The following is a 19560-nucleotide window of genomic DNA, read 5'->3' as shown; positions in this document are numbered from 1 at the left end:
TTATCCTTTGAATGTAGGTTCTCTGAGATACAGATATGTTTAGTGGTTCTGGGAAGTATGCTTCATTTTAATAAAAGTAATATACTTCAGTAGTACTGAAGCAAAATGAGAAATATTACTATTTAGTAGGCAGTAGTATAAACAAATCAAATGTACAATGACTTCATACAATATATTCTAGATCCATCAGGTTTTGTGTATAGCACTGTTAGGGCATGAATCACTGTAGTAAGGAAGAGCTTTTATGTATACATTTAACTGAGATACAGTGGCTTTTAAATGTGAAACACTTTGGGAATTAATCCTAACAACGTTCTCCGGTAATACAGAATTATTAGGCAGCGCTGTAATGCTGTTGCCTAATTCAGCCTTCTTAGCAGAATGCAAACTAAACTTCCCTATAAACTTTTCTTGGGCCAGAGTGGGGGAACCTGCTATAAAGTATTTTAACAAATATTAGGCTATCTGAGCACCAAATCTATGGTGCTTATATAGCTGTATTTGTGTGCGACTTAGGTAAAACTGTACATAGTGAGCTACAAAGGAATTTTTTATGAACAGTGCCATTTTCCAAACTTAGGTGTAATTCTCACTGTGTAAAGGTCTAGTTCTCCAAAACTGTTTGGAAGTGAACAGTGTCACTGACTTCAGTGGAATAGCCCATAGGAGAAGGTTTTTCCAGGCTAGGGGTATATCCACAGAGTAATCTCTGAACACCCACTCTACCCATTTCCTCATAATTACTCGCTGGGCACTCTCAAGACTCTGAGCTCAACAGCAGTAAATTCTTACAAATGCATTTACACAATCCTGAGTCAACAAAATGTGACCTCTGCACCCTCCTTTTACCAAGTAACCTCAAAGGAAATAATTTGCATTCCTCAGCTGACTATGGGGGTGTGGGTTAAAGGAGTTGAGGTTGAGATCTTTTTCATTTTCTAGAGAAACAGTATTTCAGTGGAATGTGGAGGATGCAAGCCTTTTGACTTTTAAAGGCTACATTTCCATTTAACAATATTTTTCTTTTATAGACTAGGAAAATGTTTCTTTTAGCATTTCACCATATAAACAAAATACGTAAACTAATGTCTGGCCTTGAGATTGAGGCTCTTGTACACCACATGAATAGGGCAATGGTTTGAGTGACTAAAGGGATCGCATTTAGATGTTGGATATCAGTTACCATGCGATTTGCATCAGGATCCATTTATGCTCTAAGTGGATCTCTAACACCTGAATGCAATCCCTTAGTCACTCAAAGTATTGCTATAGCAATTGTTATTAGCTGAGGTCTTAATATGTTTCACTTTCATCAATATTGTGCTGGTGGTTGTAAGCTGCACCTCCAGACATTTCAGTCTGTTATATTTCACTTGTAGCACACCTGATGTTGTTTAAGGACACGTGAATTTATTTCTCTTCTTGCCAATTTATTGACTTGGACAAAGCGTGAGTGTGTCCTGCTACATCACAACTGCACAGTGCAGAGAGGAGAAACCAAAGAGCTGTTCAGTTTTATACCAGAGTGAGAGGCATTATTTCAATAGCTAGGGATTGACATAGTGAAGAAGCTTCTTAAATCATAGCATCTGCCAAAAATTGGAAGGTATGTAATAAGGAATCACTTAAAGTTCATCTACAAGGAACAGAACAAGCAGTGCCTCCTCAAAGTAACTTCTTGGATGCTTATCATGGTCAGAATAATACAAATCACTTGTTGGCATCAATTTTGTGAATTCACACCAAGTAGTCAGAGAGTATAAAAGAAAATATTCAGCAAGATTAGGAGCAATTTTTCTGGCTTTTTATTGAGACCTGTCCTGGTTTCAGCTGGGATAGAGTTAATTTTCTTCTTAGTAGCTGGTACAGTGCTGTGTTTCGGATTTAGTGTGAGAATAACGTTGATAACACGCTGATGTTTTAGTTGTTGCTAAGTAGCGCTTATCTTAAGCCAAGGACTTTTCAGTTTCCCATGCTCTGCCAGCAAGCAGGTGTGCAAGAAGCTGGGAGGGAGCATAGCCAGGGCAGCTGACCCCAACTAGCCAAAGGGGTATTCCATACCATGGAATGTCATGCCCAGTATATAAACAGGGGGAGTTGGCTGGGAGGGGGGATCGCTGCTCTGGCATCAGTCAGTGGGTGGTGAGCAATTGCATTGTGCATCACTTGTCTTTTCTTGGGTGTTATTTCTTTTTGTTATATTCCTTTTCATTACTATTATTATTTTATTATTATTATTATTCTTAGTTAGTAGTGTATTTTACTTATTAAACTGTTCTTATCTCAACCCACAAGTTTTACTTTTTTTTTCCTCCTCCCCATCCCACTGGGAGCAGGGAGGGGGAGGAGGCTGCGTGGTGCTTAGTTGCTGGCTGGGGTTAAACCACGACAGACCTGAAGATGAGTTCATGCATGGTGCATCAGTCGCTGCCAAACCGGGGTGTCCACTAAGCGCTGGGGATGGATGCTCTAGCCAGGAGGTACCACCAGGAGCTGGAGAATGAGTAGCAGTTTAGGATTTGCATTGTGGTGATGAGGTTTGTACCTCAGTTACCCAGCTGTGGCCACATAACTTTTGGTGAAACTGAATTCAGAGGTTTGAGATGATTGAAACTTTCACTGATTTACAGAGGCATGCTGTAAATTACAGGAAAACATGATACAACCATATGCTAATTCTGCGCTTTTCCTCCCCTCTTCCTCATTCCAGCTTCATCACTTACTGATCATGTTTTTTTGTCCAGTTTTCCTTTTTCATTCCTCTTTCCCCTCACTTGCTTCTATGTAGCCCCAGATCTTGCTTTGAGCTCTATGATATAGCTGCAAGTAACAAAGTGTAATTCAGAAAAAGGGTAATTTCTGCTCCCTTCCTCCCACTGTAAACTTTTCAAGAGGCAAATGTTCATCAGCCTGCTTTCTCAGCATATCTTAAAACTAGAGTGAAAAACTAATTTGAAAATGAATGGGCTGAAGCAGTCCTGGAGTAGGAAAGGAAGGGTTTTGTGGGTGTAGAGGGAGTGGGCATACTGAGGACAGGATGGTGTAACAGGTTTTCACCCCTCTGATTTCCAAGGTACCAAGTCACATGGACTTGTGGCATTAGCTGGAAATCTTTTTATGAATGCTTGGCTTCTACTAAGCTGCTCAGGAAATGCTAGAGAAAGGTGTGCCAGCTTTTTCCATGTCACCCCACCCTGAGAGCTGTGTTTAGTAGCACTATTTTTATATTTATATATAAAAAAAATTTTTAAGGCAACTCCATCTGCAGATGTGCCCCTAGAGCAGCAGGGGAGAAGGTGCCATCCCAGCATTTCTTTTGAAATACAGTGCTTTTTACAGTTGGCATTTATTCTCATTTCACCTTTTCTGTAAGCTTCAGGTTTTCAGCATTGCTTTGAGGCCCGGTTTCTTTTCTCTAGCCCACATGCAGTACAGCATAACTGTGTTAACAATTCTGTAGGAAATATAGGAAACTGCTTTGTACATTGAGATGTTGGTCAATCTTGGCTGGAGTAGGCTGTTTTCATTGATGTTGAATAATACTCTCCTCAGCTGAAAAAACAGGTTGGACTATCTGAGGAGAAAGAAGTTAATTAGTCTGCATAAAGTATCACACTGGGTGTTTAATACAGATTATAGTATTCTTTGGGACACAGTCCTGGGGTCCCCTACAGTAAGAAGTGGCATAGAGCCTTTTTCATATTTGGAGAACCATGGGAGCAGGACGTTGGAAGGTGGCTCATCCTCAGTAAGCTGTGAGCTTGTTTGTGTCTGAAGAAAATACCAACATTTTTATTTTGCCATTGTTCCTGCTGCAACCAAGTAGAACAGCTTTTGCTCTAAATAAAGAAGCATTTTTACAACAAAAAATTATGTGCTTGTTCTGTAAGGAGTTTGCAGTCTCATACACTGGATGTAAACTTTCCCTAAGGAGGCAAAATTTCTTGAGTAAAAAAAACAGCAAGCCTGTCTGTGCACTTTTTTTTTTTAGCAAAGCACACATTTTACTAGCATTGAAATTAGACAGTAGAGAGCAAAAGATACACTTAGAAAATCTAGGATAACTTGAAAAATCTTACCATTAGAATTTACTTTCATAAGTTTGCATTTGCATAATACCTTTTTTTGGGTGCTTTTTAACTCTGAATATGTTCTAAATTTGAAAGAAATTACTATTTTTGATTGGATGTAGTATAAGATCTAATTTGTAGCTGTTTTATATACTTAGTAATGTTGTCTAATTTGCGTCTAGTCATATGAGAATGCAACTTTTAATCACACGTATCCCTCTTATGTCCTGACAGCATGCATTTCAGCACATGTTTAAATGTGTTTAGACAGCACTTTCTAAGTAGAGGGAGAAAAATCAACGTGATTATATTCATTTGACGAGCCATCACGTGTGTCATTGGGATAAGGTTTTTCACATGTACAATTCAGAGGCCTGTAGGGTAAATTGTGAATATAAATCTTGCCGCTTTAGCTTATGTTGGAGATCTCCAGAGTTGTGAAATTGTACAATATTGCAGAAGCACCTTAATTTGAGTTAGTTTTTCCAGACATACTCTATCCTTGTTGGTATACCCCCAGACTGGGACAAGTTTGAAGCATTGTGGAAGATAATTTATCTAATGGCACCCATGTCACCAACTGGTGAGATGATCTTAAACAGCAAACCACTAGAAAAAGGACATGTGTAAAAACAGTTTTACATGAGAGAAGCCATTTCGTGACTTTGGCAGTCCCTGAAATAATGCAGCTGCATTTTTTGAAAGTAGCCTTAGCGTGTGATACAGGATTGAGACTGCTCTGTAGGGGCTAAGGAGTGTAAAAGATACAGGACCTTAGTAAATAAGCCAGCTAAATGCAAATAGATCATTAATAACAATATGAAGCGAGGGAAGTCGTGCATATTAAAAGTTCTGTTTGTTCCACAGCGTTGCCTGTCGACGGTGTGTTGTGGTCGGTAATGGAGGAGTACTTCGAAATAAGACATTAGGGGAGAAAATTGACTCATATGACGTGATAATAAGGTAAATGGTATCTCCTTTTCATTTTGTGTACATGCAAAGAATTAACAAACTTTTGCTGTCAGCCAGTAGCTTTGGAGTTCAGTTATTATACAAATGAAAATGTATAAAACTTCCTGATTTACTTATTCTGTCACAGCCCTCATTTAAAAAATTTTAGGAAAAAATGGATCAGTGTTTTATTACACAGACTGATTGAAACAGGGGAGGAAGGATCACTGGGTGGTCAGTCTGCCTTGTGTACAGATACATGCATGCAAGATGCTGCCATCAGGGATGGGTCCAAGCATGTGACAGCCCAGAGCCCAGCATGTGCCCCTTGCTGTGAGCCAGCATCCTGGGCAGCCCTGCCTCTTACCTTCCACACCACGGCTGTCTTACCCCTGTGCTGGCATGTGCATTGCTCGGGGTGGATTAGACATAATGCTTATGCTGCAAAGTCCATCTCAAGGCACGTGTCAACTGGAGGATGATGATGATATCTGCCCCTTTTTCTCAAGCGTGTTAATTCATCTTGGAAGTTTATGAGATGCCTTGACCTACCAGAGGATGCTGGGGTCTGAAGAAGAGGCATCTGGACTAGGGAAACTGGGGAAGTGCTCAGAGAGGAACTGGCAAGGAGGGGGTAAAAAAAAAAAAAGCTCAAATGCCAAGCAAACTGAAAATTGACTATTTGGCTAATTATAACAGAATTTTCTGCACATTAAGAAAGACGTAAATCGATTTCTCCTTTGCAGGAACCGAGATGGTAACTGATTAAACAGCCCTTCTGCCTGTAGGTACCCTGTCAGATAGTGTGCCTGAACCCTTTTTCACTAAAACCTCTGAGCTGCCGTTTCAGTCTGTCTGATTCAACATTGTGTTGAACAAAATCTCATTTTTGTTACTTTGCCATCAATTCTAATGCTCATTTTAGTAATAGTGTTTCAGTCTTCAAGCACTACCATAAAAAGTTGTATACATAGCCTGGAGTTTGACATGCATTTGAAAATGTACTGATAAGGTGGACATGAATACGTGCAATTCAGTTGTAGCTCCTCTTATAAACTTAAAACTATAGAAAGTGATCCAGATAATATCCCCATTCTTAGGAAACTTTACTTGCCTGAGAACTTTGCTTTACAAAAAAACCCCACCTTGCACTTACTTTCACTGTAGTATAATGATGCAAGGAAGCTCCATGGATTATTTTTAAGCTATTTCAAGTATTTGGGCTCCTTGTAGATCTATCTACTCTTCTTAAAATGGAAATCTTTTTGTAGACTAGTGTCACACATTTAAAAACAGCTCTAAATTCAAAACTGTTTCAGAAATATAGTACACATCTGTTTACTGTGAATGAACAAAGAGGTCATGTTTGCATTCTGTATTTAATGATGACTTCTCATAAAACTTTGAAATATTCCCTTGTCTGCATACCTTGTTTTGCAAACATTTGCTCCTAAGCAGCATACCTCCTATTCTGAGCAGTCAGTCACGTTGGCAGGAATGGAGCATACAGAGACTGCCTGAATTCTGCAAAGAATATGCAACGCACCCACCAGGCAAAAACTGCAAGATGGAGACTTAAACACAGCCCCTCTAACACTTTAGAGCAGAGACACCTGACCCATCTGCTCACTGCTTATTAATCTGTTATATCCCAAAGCAGTGGCAGCTGTGTAAGTAATATTTAAAAAAAAAAAAAAGAAAAAAAAACCCCAACACCCAAAAAACCACAAACAAACAAACAAAAAAAGCAAACATAAAGACGTATCAGCATCAGGTACACAGTCATAATCCCTGTTCCTGTATGCTGTAGACAACAGTGAAGAGTATTAAAACATTCTTCAATTGCCTCCTGTATGACTCGGATCATCTAGTAGCGTGAATGGAGCAATGGGTAATTCTCCAAGCCAGATATTCTCTTTGGTCTTCTCCAGTTTCTGTGTTTGAGCCAAATCAGAAGGCCGCCTGCTCGAGTGACACACGATAAGCAATCGTGCAATTGTATTCTAAACCACCTTGGCCAAGTTCCCATATGTGCTTGATCCCTCTGAGCTAGAGGGTTAGTGCACCTGGTAATTGCTCATCTACTGTGTAATGTGATAAGTAAATGCTGGGCCACTAAACCCTCCTGTACCTGGACACGCTGTCTGCCCTGCAGACTAATGCGTGTGCCAGCCACTGCACAGTAAGGACATGGGTGGGGTAGTCATTGCTATCTCTGTCCTCTGCAGAATGAATAATGGCCCTGTTATAGGGTACGAAGAGGATGTTGGGAGGAGGACAACTTTCCGCCTTTCTTACCCAGAATCCATCTTCTCAGATCCGATCCACTACGACCCTAATACGACTGTTGTTCTCATCGTCTTCAAACCACGTGACTTGAAGTGGCTTTGGGAGATACTAGGTGGTCAGAAAATAGTGAGTTTAATTATTCAAGCACTTCGGCTCAGCTTGCCAGACACCTCTCATGAAATACCTGTTTTGCTTTTAATCTTAGTCGTCCTACCTGGGGGGAGCACTGGATCTCCTAGTCAGTCTGCTCAATATCCCTTTCCCATAAATGCTTCTCTTCTCTTTCTCACACACATATTTGGTCAGTTCCTCACCCCAAAGCAGTTTTCCTCTTGGAAATACCTTTCTATCCTCTTCCTAGCACTGTTTCATATTCTGACACGCATGCTCCAGTCATTTCCCAGATTATTTTATCCTGTGCACTTGGTGGAATTGCAGAATAATGTTGGAAGGGACCTCTCTCTGGAGGTCTTTAGTCCAAAACCTTGTTGAAAGAAAGCAGGGCCAAGTTCAAGGCCATACCAGGTTCTCAGGGCATTGTCCAGGTAAGTTTTGAGTATTTCCAAAGATATTTCTACAACCTCTGTTTCAGTGCTGCAGCACCCTCACAGGAAAGAATTTCTCCTCGTCCTTTCACTGTGTGCCTGAGAAGAGTCTGATCCCATCTCTTTTTGTAAACCCCTACCAAATAGTTGAAGATGGCCTGAACAAACCCAGCCTCCTCAGACCCTTCTTGTTTCCTGTATGCGCTGGCCCCTCAGCCGTTTTAGTGGTCTTCTGCTGAGCTTGCCCCAGTTTGACACTCTCTCTTGCACAGGGGGGAGCCCAAAACAGCATTTGTGAGGTCGCAGAAAGGCACAGTACAAAGTACTTGAGAAAGGTAACTTCTGTCTACCTGTTCTCTATGCTCTTATTAATGTGGCCTAGCACACAATGAGCATTTACTGCCTTCAGGGCATGCTGCTGGTGCGTGTGGTCCATCAGGGACCTTTCTGCAAAGCTGTTTTCCAGCTGCTGCAGTGGGTTATCCTGTTGCAGGAGCACAATTCGGCACATGTTTTTGTTGAGCTTCGGGAGGTTCAACACTCCTCTTCTTCCTCAACCACCTGCCCTTGGATTTACTCTGGTTAGAGTTGCTACAAAACCAAAATCAACTGTTTATAGCTGTTAAAAATGTGTATTTACTTGCCTGTTACAGAGTGCTAAAGGCTTTTGGAAGAAACCGGCTCTGAACATGATATACAAATCTAGTCAAATCAGGATTCTTGATCCCAGCATCACCAGAAAAACGGCTTATGAATGGCTTCGTTTCCCAACAAGGTTTCCCAAGAAGGAGGTAGGCTTTTCTCTTCTGTGCCTTTTAGTTTTGTGCAACCAAATGTGTACTCAGAGGTAATTATCTCTTTATTATAGTGGACTGTGTTAGAACATATTTTAGGTTCACATTGCAGTAGTTTGCATTGAGATGATGCTCAAAAAAGATGGGAAAATGGAATCCAGAAAAAGAGTGGGTAGCCTTGTGTGCCAAAAATCTCTTTTTATGGATTCTATAATTAGTATTAAATGAGACCGCTTTTGTGGACAGACATAATGCCTTTCACAAAATTGGGAAAAGCAGACAGGCATTGGAACATGGCAAATCCAAAGAGCCTCTAGAAATATTAAGGTGTCTTGAATTATTAAATGTAGAGTGTTTTGTAGTTTTTCTTAAACAAACAAACAAAAAAACCCCGAACACAAAACAACAAACAAAAAAACCCCCAATAACCCTCCCCAAACGAAACACCAAAAAAACCCCACACCAAACAAACAAAACCCTCCAAAAACCCAACAACCCAATAATTCTAACACTGCTGCAATTTCACGCTGCTGGGGGCGGGTAGGGACTAGGGAGCATACAGGATATTCCTGTCCTGCGGTAATGACATATGTCTAGCAGCATTCTTGGGCTTACTGATTTGATGGCAAGCATTGTAATGAGTTAACCGACAATTTGGACATAAAAATACATTTTAACTGTTAGTTTGAGTGAAGAATGTTTCTGATGAAAGGTAAGGCTTCAAGCTGGAGACCTCCCTTGCGCAGTCAGGACTGACCACGTGCTGTGTAGCACAAATACGGTTCCCTACGGTCACATCGTTGCACAGAGCTGCTGCATTGGGATCAGCCAACTGACACGTGTGGAAACATTTGACGCGCTGTCACTGTGGAGTATCTACCACAACTTTTTTCTGGTTTAATCTTTCTAATATTTGAGGGAGTTGAGGTTTTTTTGCTTTTGGGAGTTTGTGCTTTTTTTTTTTTTTTTTCTGTAATTTCTTTCTTTTTTTTTGAGCCTACTAGTGGCTTCTTCCTCCCTTATTGACTCTCAAACTGGAATACCCAGCTTGGCTGCATGCTTGTCAGGGCTCCATGGCATTTCAGCTCTTCAGCTGAGGGTGGGAAGAAAGCAGCATAGTAGTTGGGTGCCTAACTATCTCCTAAAGGGCCACAGAACATCCGTGGCCTCCATGGCTCCAGAGATCCCTCCTGTCTCTTCCTGTGCTCCCCTCTCAGTGAGGGTAAAAGTAAGACCAGTGCTGTCAGTGAGCCAAAGAGATGTGCCTAGTGTCCTGGAGCTGGTATGGAGGCACAGACCCCTCAGTCACTTTGGGTAGTGTGCATGCCCTCTGCTCCTCTCCTGCTCGCTGGGCGCCCCTGCCCAGAGCTGGGGCAGAGTACATCCATGCTTGGAGCCCCTTTCTGCCACCTTCACATCCCACTTGCTCCGTCCCAGGCGCTTTGCAGCCCTTTGTCCCCGGCAGCAGCGATGGTCAAGCTCAGGCGTGCTTTTCCTCACTTTTTCTCCCATCTCAGAGGCGGGCCGTGGCTGGGAGCCTGCACGTCTGCAGTCGCTCTGGCACAGCTCGGTTAAGCTGCAGGTCATGCCTCAGGGGTTCCCGTTGGCAGGGCGGCCTTTTGCAGGACCCACTTGGGAGCCCTCTGTGCTGTAGCGTGTTCCTGGGGAGGGCTGGTGCTGCCTGCGCTGTCCTGTGCTTCAGCCCCCTCTGCCTGCGGGAGACGCTGAAGACCACTGTTGCTTTCCCTGCTGTCTCTGCCTTTTCCATTAAGCCAATCTCACGTTTCCCGTGTGTGCATTTGTGCGTAGTCCAGCAAGCATTTCTGTTTCTTTGTTAGCAACTGTGATGGTGTTAGCAGAGCCGGGAAGAGCAACTGTAAAATCGGATGTGCTGCCCCAGCAGCACTGAAGTCAGAAAGTGTTGCAGAGACATTCCAGGGCTGTGCCTAGTCCCGTTAAACATGACTGGCTGAACAAATTTTATTATAGGCCGAGGCTATCTGTATATTGCTAGGGCACTAGCGTGATAATACATCTTAAAAGTAGTGTTGCTTTTTTTAGTACATTCTTTTGAGGTGAACTTTATGATAGCCAAAGGTAAACAGAGCTAGTTGCAACCTGCGATATTCCTGATATTTCCAAATAGCACTAATGTTGACATGTAGCATTCCTGCCATAATTTTGAGGTCCTGTTTAGTATGGACATTGCAACAGAGTCACCACTAAGTTTATGATATTGGGCCCCCAGGGCAGAAAGTTATTTTGCTAACTGGCAGGAGCCCTGGACAATAGTGTGCATTTTAAGCTGATGTTATTTCTGGAGTAGTCCAAGAGTTGTATAAAGGTACAAAAAAATTCTACATAAAAGGTGATAGTTCAATTCTGTGACTTTAATTAGGCTTACAGAGCTGATGTTAGTAACTTTTTCCCAGGGATTTGTTCTCTTATCGTATGATACAAAGAAATATTTTTCTGTATCATCCAGTGCATCTGCCTTCTCTCTGCACAGAGTTGTCCAGTACTGGTTTGCCTGCTTTGTTTTCAGAGGCAAATGAACTGAGCCTTGGGTAAGAGTTCAAAAAAGCACATGATTTTGTGCTCAGTTTGAGGTTGGATTGCAGCTACCAAAAGTGTGTAGCTTATTTGGTCTCTGACAAAATTGTTATTTTAGCTAAGAAGGCCATTAGTGCCTGAAAGTCTTGTCCTTTTCTGGGGACACTTTTCCCCTCCACTTCATCTGTTGGTATAATGAAAGAGTTCACCTCTCTCTACAAACATTGCCTAATTTACTTCACCGGATCATTTTAGCCACTGCTGCTGCTAAAGCAGTCACGTACTTGATCACAAGATAGGACAGATGGTTGCAATGAGTTGTTCTATGCTCTTGTAAGAAATGCTAATTTTCGGTTAGGTGCTCTTAATTTTGCACAGTTAAAACCTGTTTACCTGTTTATGACCTACTCTTGATATTTTACATTGCATTTACTTCTGAGCTATCTCACTGTAGGGAGAAATAAGCAATTTTATCTACAGTTTCTTTTCTTCTGATGGAAATAGTGGGGGAAGGTGTCCTGGTTTCAGCTGGGATAGAGTTTTTCAGTTTCCCATGCTCTGCCAGCAAGCAGGTGTACAAGAAGCTGGGAGGGAGCATAGCCGGGCAGCTGACCTGAACTAGCCAAAGGGGTATTCCATACCATGGAACGTCATGCCCAGTATATAAACAGGGGGGAGTTGGCCAGGAGGCGTGGATTGCTGCTCTGGCATCGGTCAGCGGGTGGTGAGCAATTGCATTGTGCATCACTTGTCTTGGGTGTTACTTCTTTTTTTTTTAATTCCTTTTCATTACTATTATTTTATTATTATTATTATTAGTTAGTAGTGTATTTTATTTTACTTTAGTTCTTAAACTGTTCTTATCTCAACCCATGAGTTTTACTTCCCCCCCCCCATCCCACTGGGAGCGGGAAGGGGGAGGAGGCTGCATGGTGCTTAGTTGCTGGCTGGGGTTAAACCACGACAGAAGGTCTAAAGCCATGTTCTTCTGGAATTTCCCTGCTTTGAAAAAGTTCAAATGCAGCCAGATTTATGTAGCAGTAGCATTCATGCTTTTTTAGTTTGGTGTTACGAAGATTTGAGGCATGTCATGTTGTTCTGTTCGTCTGGATCTCCATCATCTAGAAACTTCTGAACACATCTGCTAATTCAGTCAAATTTGATGGGGTGAAATGGTCTCCAATATATTGAAGCCTGACCAGTTTCATGAAAGTAGGTTGCTGAGCAGAGGGATGGGGAGACCTTCCTGATGCCTATGCGGAGGGAGGGGCTACAATATGGGCTCAGCCCTCATAGAAACCAGAGAATCCTAGGGAAGGCCAACATGGCAGACACTCCAGTCATGGAAAACCTGCAGGCAGTACCTTACTCCTTGTGAGACACGAGGGGATCAAACTACAAAACCAAAACATCTGTAGAAGAGCCAGGCTGCCTGATTTCCTCTGTCTTTGTTCTTAGGTTTGCTGTTCCCGTCAAGCTGCTAGTTATTTATGTATGCGTGCTCTTTGTGTTTCATTTTAGAAACCCAAGCATCCAACAACGGGGCTAATTGCCATTACACTCGCGTTTCACATATGCCATGAAGTTCACCTGGCAGGCTTCAAGTACGACTTCACTGACAGAAACAGTTCTTTGCACTACTATGGCAATGACACAATGTCTCAGATGATGCAGGTAACAAACACTTGCTTATGGTGAGAGAAATATAGCTGGTAACTGGGGAAGACAATTCAATATAGATAGAAGTGTGGACTGCAGGTCAGAAAGGCCTCCTGTCTTCTCCTGCTGCTCGTGGGTTAACATTGCTTGAATCTCTTCATCTCTGCTTTTTTTTTCTGAAAAATGTGGATAATGATATTTGTGTCCCTTGTGCTACACCATATTCTGCAACGTCTGCATGCGATGCATCCATTTGTATGTTCTGTTTTGCTTTGCTGGCGCTATCCTTAGGCTACGCAGCTCTTGTTCACAGAGGCGTATTTGCTAACACTGTCAGAACATGAATAGGGTTGTTTCTGTTCGCATTCTCTTTTTCCTTGGCACCCACTTGCACAATTTGTCATAGCTGCCAAACTTCTTAAAAAAGAGAAAGAAGAGTGAAGGGAAATGGAAGGAGTTAAGACCTACAAACTTGCAGTTAGGAAAAGAACAGAATTTCAGAAATTGAAAGCAGAAAAGAAAAGCAGCTCTTGGAGGGGGTAGGAAGAGAAGGAACTGCTTCTAGGCAGGGGAAGCCACAACTCACCAGGAGAGGGAGCAGCACGAGGCTGGCAAACATCAGGGATGCCTTCTCCTCCCTCCTGCTTGGCTATGGTCACGCCTCTGTTTTCTTTTATGTCTCTGCTCTTGTCTTCAGCTCCGTACTCCAAGCAACTCCATCTCAGCCCTGTACCTCAATGTGAACAGTTTTCTCTTCCGTGTGCATGCCCAGTGCCTGTGGGGACCATTTTCTCTCCTCCTCCCTTTCCTGAAGAGGAAGGGTAGGGGCGATGCCCATAGGAGCCTCTCATGTCTCTCTGAGGACTCCTAGGTGCCTGCTGCTCTGAGATAATTTTCCTCTGACTCTGAACTCACCTTCATTTTGAGGCTCCTCTCTGCAGGTGCTTTTTTGCAATGTATACCAAGGTTGATTACTAGTTGAATAGACATCCATAAGTTTCCTAAAATCTTGAAACTTTAAAAAACAAACAACTAAACAACAACCTTATCATTAATTCTTTAGTGACATTAAGTTGTAAATATGATACTATATATGTATAATCTTTTATGCAGTATTTGTATTATATTAATTTTAATTTACTGGATTCAGTGTCTAAGATTGTCAGTAAACTTACTTCCCTTGTGCTGTCCTCCACTAATGTCAGTGGTCTCTTGTGTATCCAGGATCTGGATACAGCACAGAAGATGGGGTGGTTTTGGCTTGTTGAAACTGATGGGCAGGATGCATCCGACTTACAAATGTCTGGTGTGTGCTTTTCAAGAACCTGCATTGAGCTTTGAGAATTAGTCATTGTCTGACTGCTTGTGCTGTAAATGTGGTTGTGCAGCTTTTCCCTCTAAGCACAGGGAGGAGCTGGGAGAGTTTGTAATGGAAGAACTTCTGTGAGACCATGTCTCACCCATTCTTGCCACTGAAGGATCGTCCCTTTTGGTTTGTGTCCTAATGGAAAATCTAATCTAGTTTTGAGCAATAGGGTCACTCACCTGTTTTCTTGGGAGACTGTGCTACAGCCTTTGCTAAGAAGTCTTTTCCCCAGAGCTTTCCTACTCTTAGCATCTGCCAAGTCTCACAGGTAATTAAAAGGAGAGAACAACGAAGTGATGCTTCTGGTAATAATTTGAATTTAATTTCTTTTATTATTCCCTCACATGTCTTTAGAATGAATACCACAACATCAACGCTGAGCAGAAGTTTTTGAAGAAGCTTATAGACAAGAACTTTGTGGTCAATTTGACGTGAAACCTGAATGGAAAATACAAAGAACAATCACTATTTTCAAGATTTGAAAAATTTTTATTTTTTGTATGACATTTTTATTTTTAAGTGCAGCATAACTGTTTAAAAGGAGCACAGAAACCTCACCATGGCAGAAGCTTCTTCTAAGCCTGAGGGTAATGGACTGTTGCAAGCAGAGTTAACTGAATTTCTGTGAAGCTATTTAATAATGGGAAAACCATGAAAATTTCAGCTGAAAGTATCAGGGATATATAAAAATGTGATGCACATCACTTATTTATCAGCAAGAACTCTTTCCAAATGATTACTTCTCTGGAATACTTTTGTTTCTGATGTCGTCCTCCAAATGAGTTACACTGTCAAGAGACTGAGACAACCAGTGTTTAATTAGTAGATGGATGTAAACTCTTGAATGTCTGTCTTGTAGTATGAAAATGGCTTTAAAACGATGCCTATAAATCATTACTGTGTGTTTGGGAGAAGGGGGAGCATACGAGAGTGTACAGGTTTTGGTCTGCCCTACTCCTGAGGAGGGGATGTCCATCTTCAGCAAAGAAGCCACAGCTTCTGCACTGACCATCGACTCTGAACTGCTGTCTGCCTTTGCCGAAGGTGAAGACCCTTTGGTCTGATTTGTGGAGATGTTGGTATTGACAATGCTCCTGTTGTACCCACTTTATGGAAAACCATACTCCCCGTGCTGTGCATCCAATAAATTTTACAGTTGTTGACTTGACTTAGAAAAGAGGGAGTATGAAGACTGAAGAGTTGTCCTAACTACCTGTGTGTCAGCCGCTTCCCCCAGACCACAACAGAAACGTGAGCTGGGACAGAGATGTTCATGCCTGAGTTCAAATTTAGAGCCAACGCTTGTTGGATTCCTAGATCTCCAGGACAGGATCTCGTGTATCTTTCTGTTCGCTCCCTGAGAATCGAGGTGTATTTTTCCAAACCAGCACAATCTCCTTTCTCAGATGCTATAATGCATCTTTGACAGTTTCCACCTCTGAAATGCATCAATATGAACAATGAATGTTCCCATTTTTGGCAGTAGAGTGTGCCAGGGAATATCCAAGATGTACCTCAGCTGAATTATCATTTGGCTTCTGTTTACCTCTCCTGTCTTGACATTTAGGTTTAAAGAATGTGGCTGAACTAAATCATTTAGTGGTGGGAATTTACTCGGGATTTTAATTGAAACATTTAATGGGACATTATGTTTCCTGTATTGGTTTGTCTCAGACAAGCCTGCTGAATAAGTTAAATCTGCCTGGGAATGCCCTTGAAAACTGTCAAAGAACAACAAGTAATATGCTGTTCCAATTCTCTCATAGGGTGTATATATACATTACTTTTTTTTAATTGTGGCAGATTTGCTTGAAGATCTTGTGGTTATCTTGATCAATCACACTTAAAGAAAGCACAAAGAAATCCACCTCAAAAAAAAAAAAAGTCTTTGAAGTTGGTAGAAAAACCTTTGCTGCTTTTCAGTAAAATTATAGAGAGAGTTTTAGTACGTTTAGGAGCAGTGCAAACAATTACAATGTGTGAATACAAACCTCTAGCAGGTCAAGAGCACGGTATTTGTGTTTTCAGCAGCTGAGGATTACAAGGGTACTGAACACAGTTTCTTTGCTGCAGCAGTGTAGAGGAATAAGCATTGAGTGACCGAAGAGTCATCTTTCTTTTTTCCTATTTCTCTTGCGGAGTGCAATAGGTATTTAAAAAAACCCCACCTTCCCGTAGTTCTCATCTCCCTCTTTAGCTCCTTGGCCCTGCCGTCTGGGAATTAGTGAGGGCGGTGTGATTTGGAGGGGAGACGCAGCCGAAGGGTGGGAGGCTTGTGTTTTCAGCTAATGACTCCTGAGCTTTGGTCCGTTTCAGGCAAATTGGACGTATCTGAAGTAACTCCGGATGTCGTAAAAATCTGTGGCAGGGGACAGGGAAGGACCCGGACATGTCCCCAGCAAGGGACAGGCTGTGCTACGATGTCCTGCCAGCTGGATGTGTGTCCCTTGGGCCCAGCTGCTGCAGGTGATGCTGCAGGGGGTGGCCCCTTGTCCAGCCGTGTGCAGGGCAGCAGGCGAGAGCGTGGAGGAGGGGGGAGCACGGGAGGTCCTGGGGCACCGGAGCAGAGGACTGTGATGGTGGAAATGGAAGAAACCAGAATTTCTTCACCAGGTGGCAGAACGGCTCTTACTTGGTTATTCACGTTCCTTTTTTCTTCTTTTTTTTTTTTAAACATGCACATTTCTGAGGCTTTGAGGAGATCTTTGCTTAAAAATCTGAATACAAACAGGTGGGGTTTTGCATCAGAAAACAGTGACGCTACTGTCTTTGTCTCTACCAGCATTTATTTCTCATTATTATTTCAGTTAATTAAAAAGGTTTGTATGTGACTCTGCAGCCCCAGACTTGCAGTGATTTAGACTACTGACAATAGCAATTCCACATGAAAAAAATACCAGGGTAAGGCTTTTCGCAAAGGTTGCAGTGTTGTCCGAGCTCTCTTTGCGTGGAAGTCCTTGGTAGACCTCAGACTCTGTTGAGAGCAGAGCCAGGCAGAAGTGGAGGGCTGCCTCTTCCTCCTCGAAACCCGCGGTCGCTCCCAGAGCCGGGCCCCCAGCTCTCCCATGGGCTGCTGCCACGGATCCAGCCGTGTCCGTGTAATGTCATGCAGTATGCTGACTGAGAGGATTTTTGCAGGACAGCTGTTGGATTGCAGTGCCTGGTTCTTGTGATGGTGCAGGCTGCTTCTCTCTGCTTCTCCACCCCCGTCCCCAGCGACAGGAGGTGGGTAGGGAGCTGTGGTTCTGAGGATGTGGTTATTTTCTCTGCTTTATTTCCTCTCCGGAGATACACTTCCCACTAATCTAAACTGACTCCTTCTGCTAAGTTTCCTAGGAGGTTTTCTGCTTTTGGGGGATTTTGTTCTGCTATAGTTAGAATCCCCCAAAAATAATTTGAGAAGAGGCTTCATGGCAAGCATTTGGTGTGTGTGTCCCACCCCAACTCTTTTACTTAAGATAGACTCCTTTTTTTTTTCTACATCAGCTTTTGTCTCCCTAAGATTTTTTTTTTTTTTAAATAATGTTTGATATTCTCAATGTCTTTAAAAGGCTGTCTACAAGCATTTATCCTTATTGACTGCTCTTTTTTATTGCTTCTTAATAAGCCTCCCCGTTTGTATGACTGACTTATTTTTGAAATTAAGCAGTACTCCCAGGGATATTTTTCCCCCCACTTCTGTGCTCCGGCAGGGATGTTGAGTCCGCAAGTGCCGAGATTGCTGTCACAGGGTGGCTGAGTAACATTTAGAGCCAGACCTGTTCGCTCGGGGCTGAGCCAAGAGCTGATAGCGTTGATAAACCATGGGGTACTGGTTTTTTTGAAAGCACAGCTTACGGCCAGTAGCTTTTAGCTTCAACGATAAGCAGTGAGGCAACTGCTTCATTTCCCCCTGCCGTAAGATGTTTTGGTAGGATTCTGTGTACGCCAGCCCTGCTTCTTCACTGTCACCCGCTTCGTGCAGTTGTTTCTGCTCCTCTGCCTTGAGAACGGGTATCACTTTTACACTAACTTCATGTAGGCAAGGATACCTATATGTAGTGCGTTTCTCAGTAATGCCCACAGATCACAGTGTCTATTCTGTCCGGGCACACGTTTTCACAGGCGTTTTGCAATACCAAAGACCTCCCTTGGGACTTTTTGAAGAAAGCAGTAATGCTAACTGCAAATACTTAGGTCTTTTCTGAGAGTGAGTTGCTATTAAGATTTTCTTTTTCCGTTTTTCTGTTCCTGAAAGTGAAATCTCTGCACTGAAACTTCCCTTTAAAAGCTACCCAATTTTTTGATTGCAGCAGCAGTGCTGTCAAATTTTGAATCCCAGGGTGCTGCCAGCTTTATTTCCATGTCTGGCAACAGTGTAACTATGTAGGTACCCAGTGTCTCCCATCAATTTTCTTCCTGTATCAGTTGCCAAGTCAGATGGTCTCATCCCTTCTTCCTCTGTCCTGTTCTCCAGCAGCCTGCTGAATTTCAAGACAGCAGCATCTTGCAGCAAAGGTGCTCCTGCATTTTATCTGCCACCCCCCTCAAAATGCTGCACCATCAGAAAGACCCAGCTCTCAAGTACCAAAGCACGCACAAAACAGGCAGGATGACATGCATCAGCTGAAAGCTCTGTTTGGCTCAGACTTTTAGGGGGGTTTTTTTGTTTGTTTTCTGTTGGGAAAGTATTTTTTCCTCTGCTGTAATAATTAAGGGAAGTACGGAGATATGACTTAAGAAGGCAAGTCACAAACTATTGCACTAAATACGAATCTGAGAGTGCCTAAAAGATATTACTAAATGACATTTCCAGTGACTGTATTGGTGATAATAATACAGAATCACAACTTTGGTTTTTAATAATTAGTGTGTGGTACCTCTTGTTTCCTATGCCACGCTTTCCTTTTTAACGGTGCCCTGGGAGGTAGTATAAATACCTTAACTTTTAAGTGGAGTCTGATTTTTAAGAACATATGAAGCTCAACGTCTGTTTTTGGTATCGGTAAATACTTATTTTATTTGCCATTTGTCTTAAGTTTTATATGCCTTTAAAGCGCCAGCTGTATTTTGAAGACATTCTTACAGTTGTTTCAAGTGAAATTTTGAATGCTACCAATGAAAAGAGATTATTTTCCTGTGAATAAACTGTGTTAAAGACAGCGCCCTCGGGCTTATTTTTGCAAGGTCAGTGCTCTGTGTGTGTGTGGATGCGTGCGCGTGCCTAGCCCCATTATTAATGATGTGTAAAGTACACACAGTGTTGTCAGATACGATATCGAGTTTCAGAACAAACTTTGGTGCTTAATAGAGCAAACAGAGCTGAGAATTTTTGAAACTAGGTAGGCTGAGCT

The 19560-nt window shown here is 42.3% G+C and overlaps 1 protein-coding gene across 5 annotated transcripts in view; it reads left to right on the top strand.

Annotated features, from left to right (window-relative positions):
• Positions 1-19369, top strand: part of ST3GAL6 (ST3 beta-galactoside alpha-2,3-sialyltransferase 6) — a 48811-nt gene extending 29442 nt beyond the window's left edge. For 4 of the 5 annotated variants that reach the window (XM_050908471.1, XM_050908489.1, XM_050908462.1 and 1 more), the window contains 5 exons: positions 4938-5033; positions 7250-7436; positions 8509-8646; positions 12724-12876; positions 14582-19369. In XM_050908471.1, the coding sequence (XP_050764428.1) occupies positions 4938-5033; positions 7250-7436; positions 8509-8646; positions 12724-12876; positions 14582-14662 (655 nt within the window). In that variant the 3' untranslated portion in view covers positions 14663-19369. The remainder of the gene's footprint in view (positions 1-4937; positions 5034-7249; positions 7437-8508; positions 8647-12723; positions 12877-14581) is intronic. The other variant, XM_050908497.1, reaches the window with a different exon arrangement.
• Positions 19370-19560: the final 191 nt, after the last annotated feature.

This window comes from Gymnogyps californianus, chromosome 1, assembly GCF_018139145.2.
Source record: "Gymnogyps californianus isolate 813 chromosome 1, ASM1813914v2, whole genome shotgun sequence".
Taxonomy (NCBI): domain Eukaryota; kingdom Metazoa; phylum Chordata; class Aves; order Accipitriformes; family Cathartidae; genus Gymnogyps; species Gymnogyps californianus.
The sequence above is the reverse complement of the archived record's forward strand: the minus strand, read 5'-3'. Positions and strand labels throughout refer to the sequence as shown.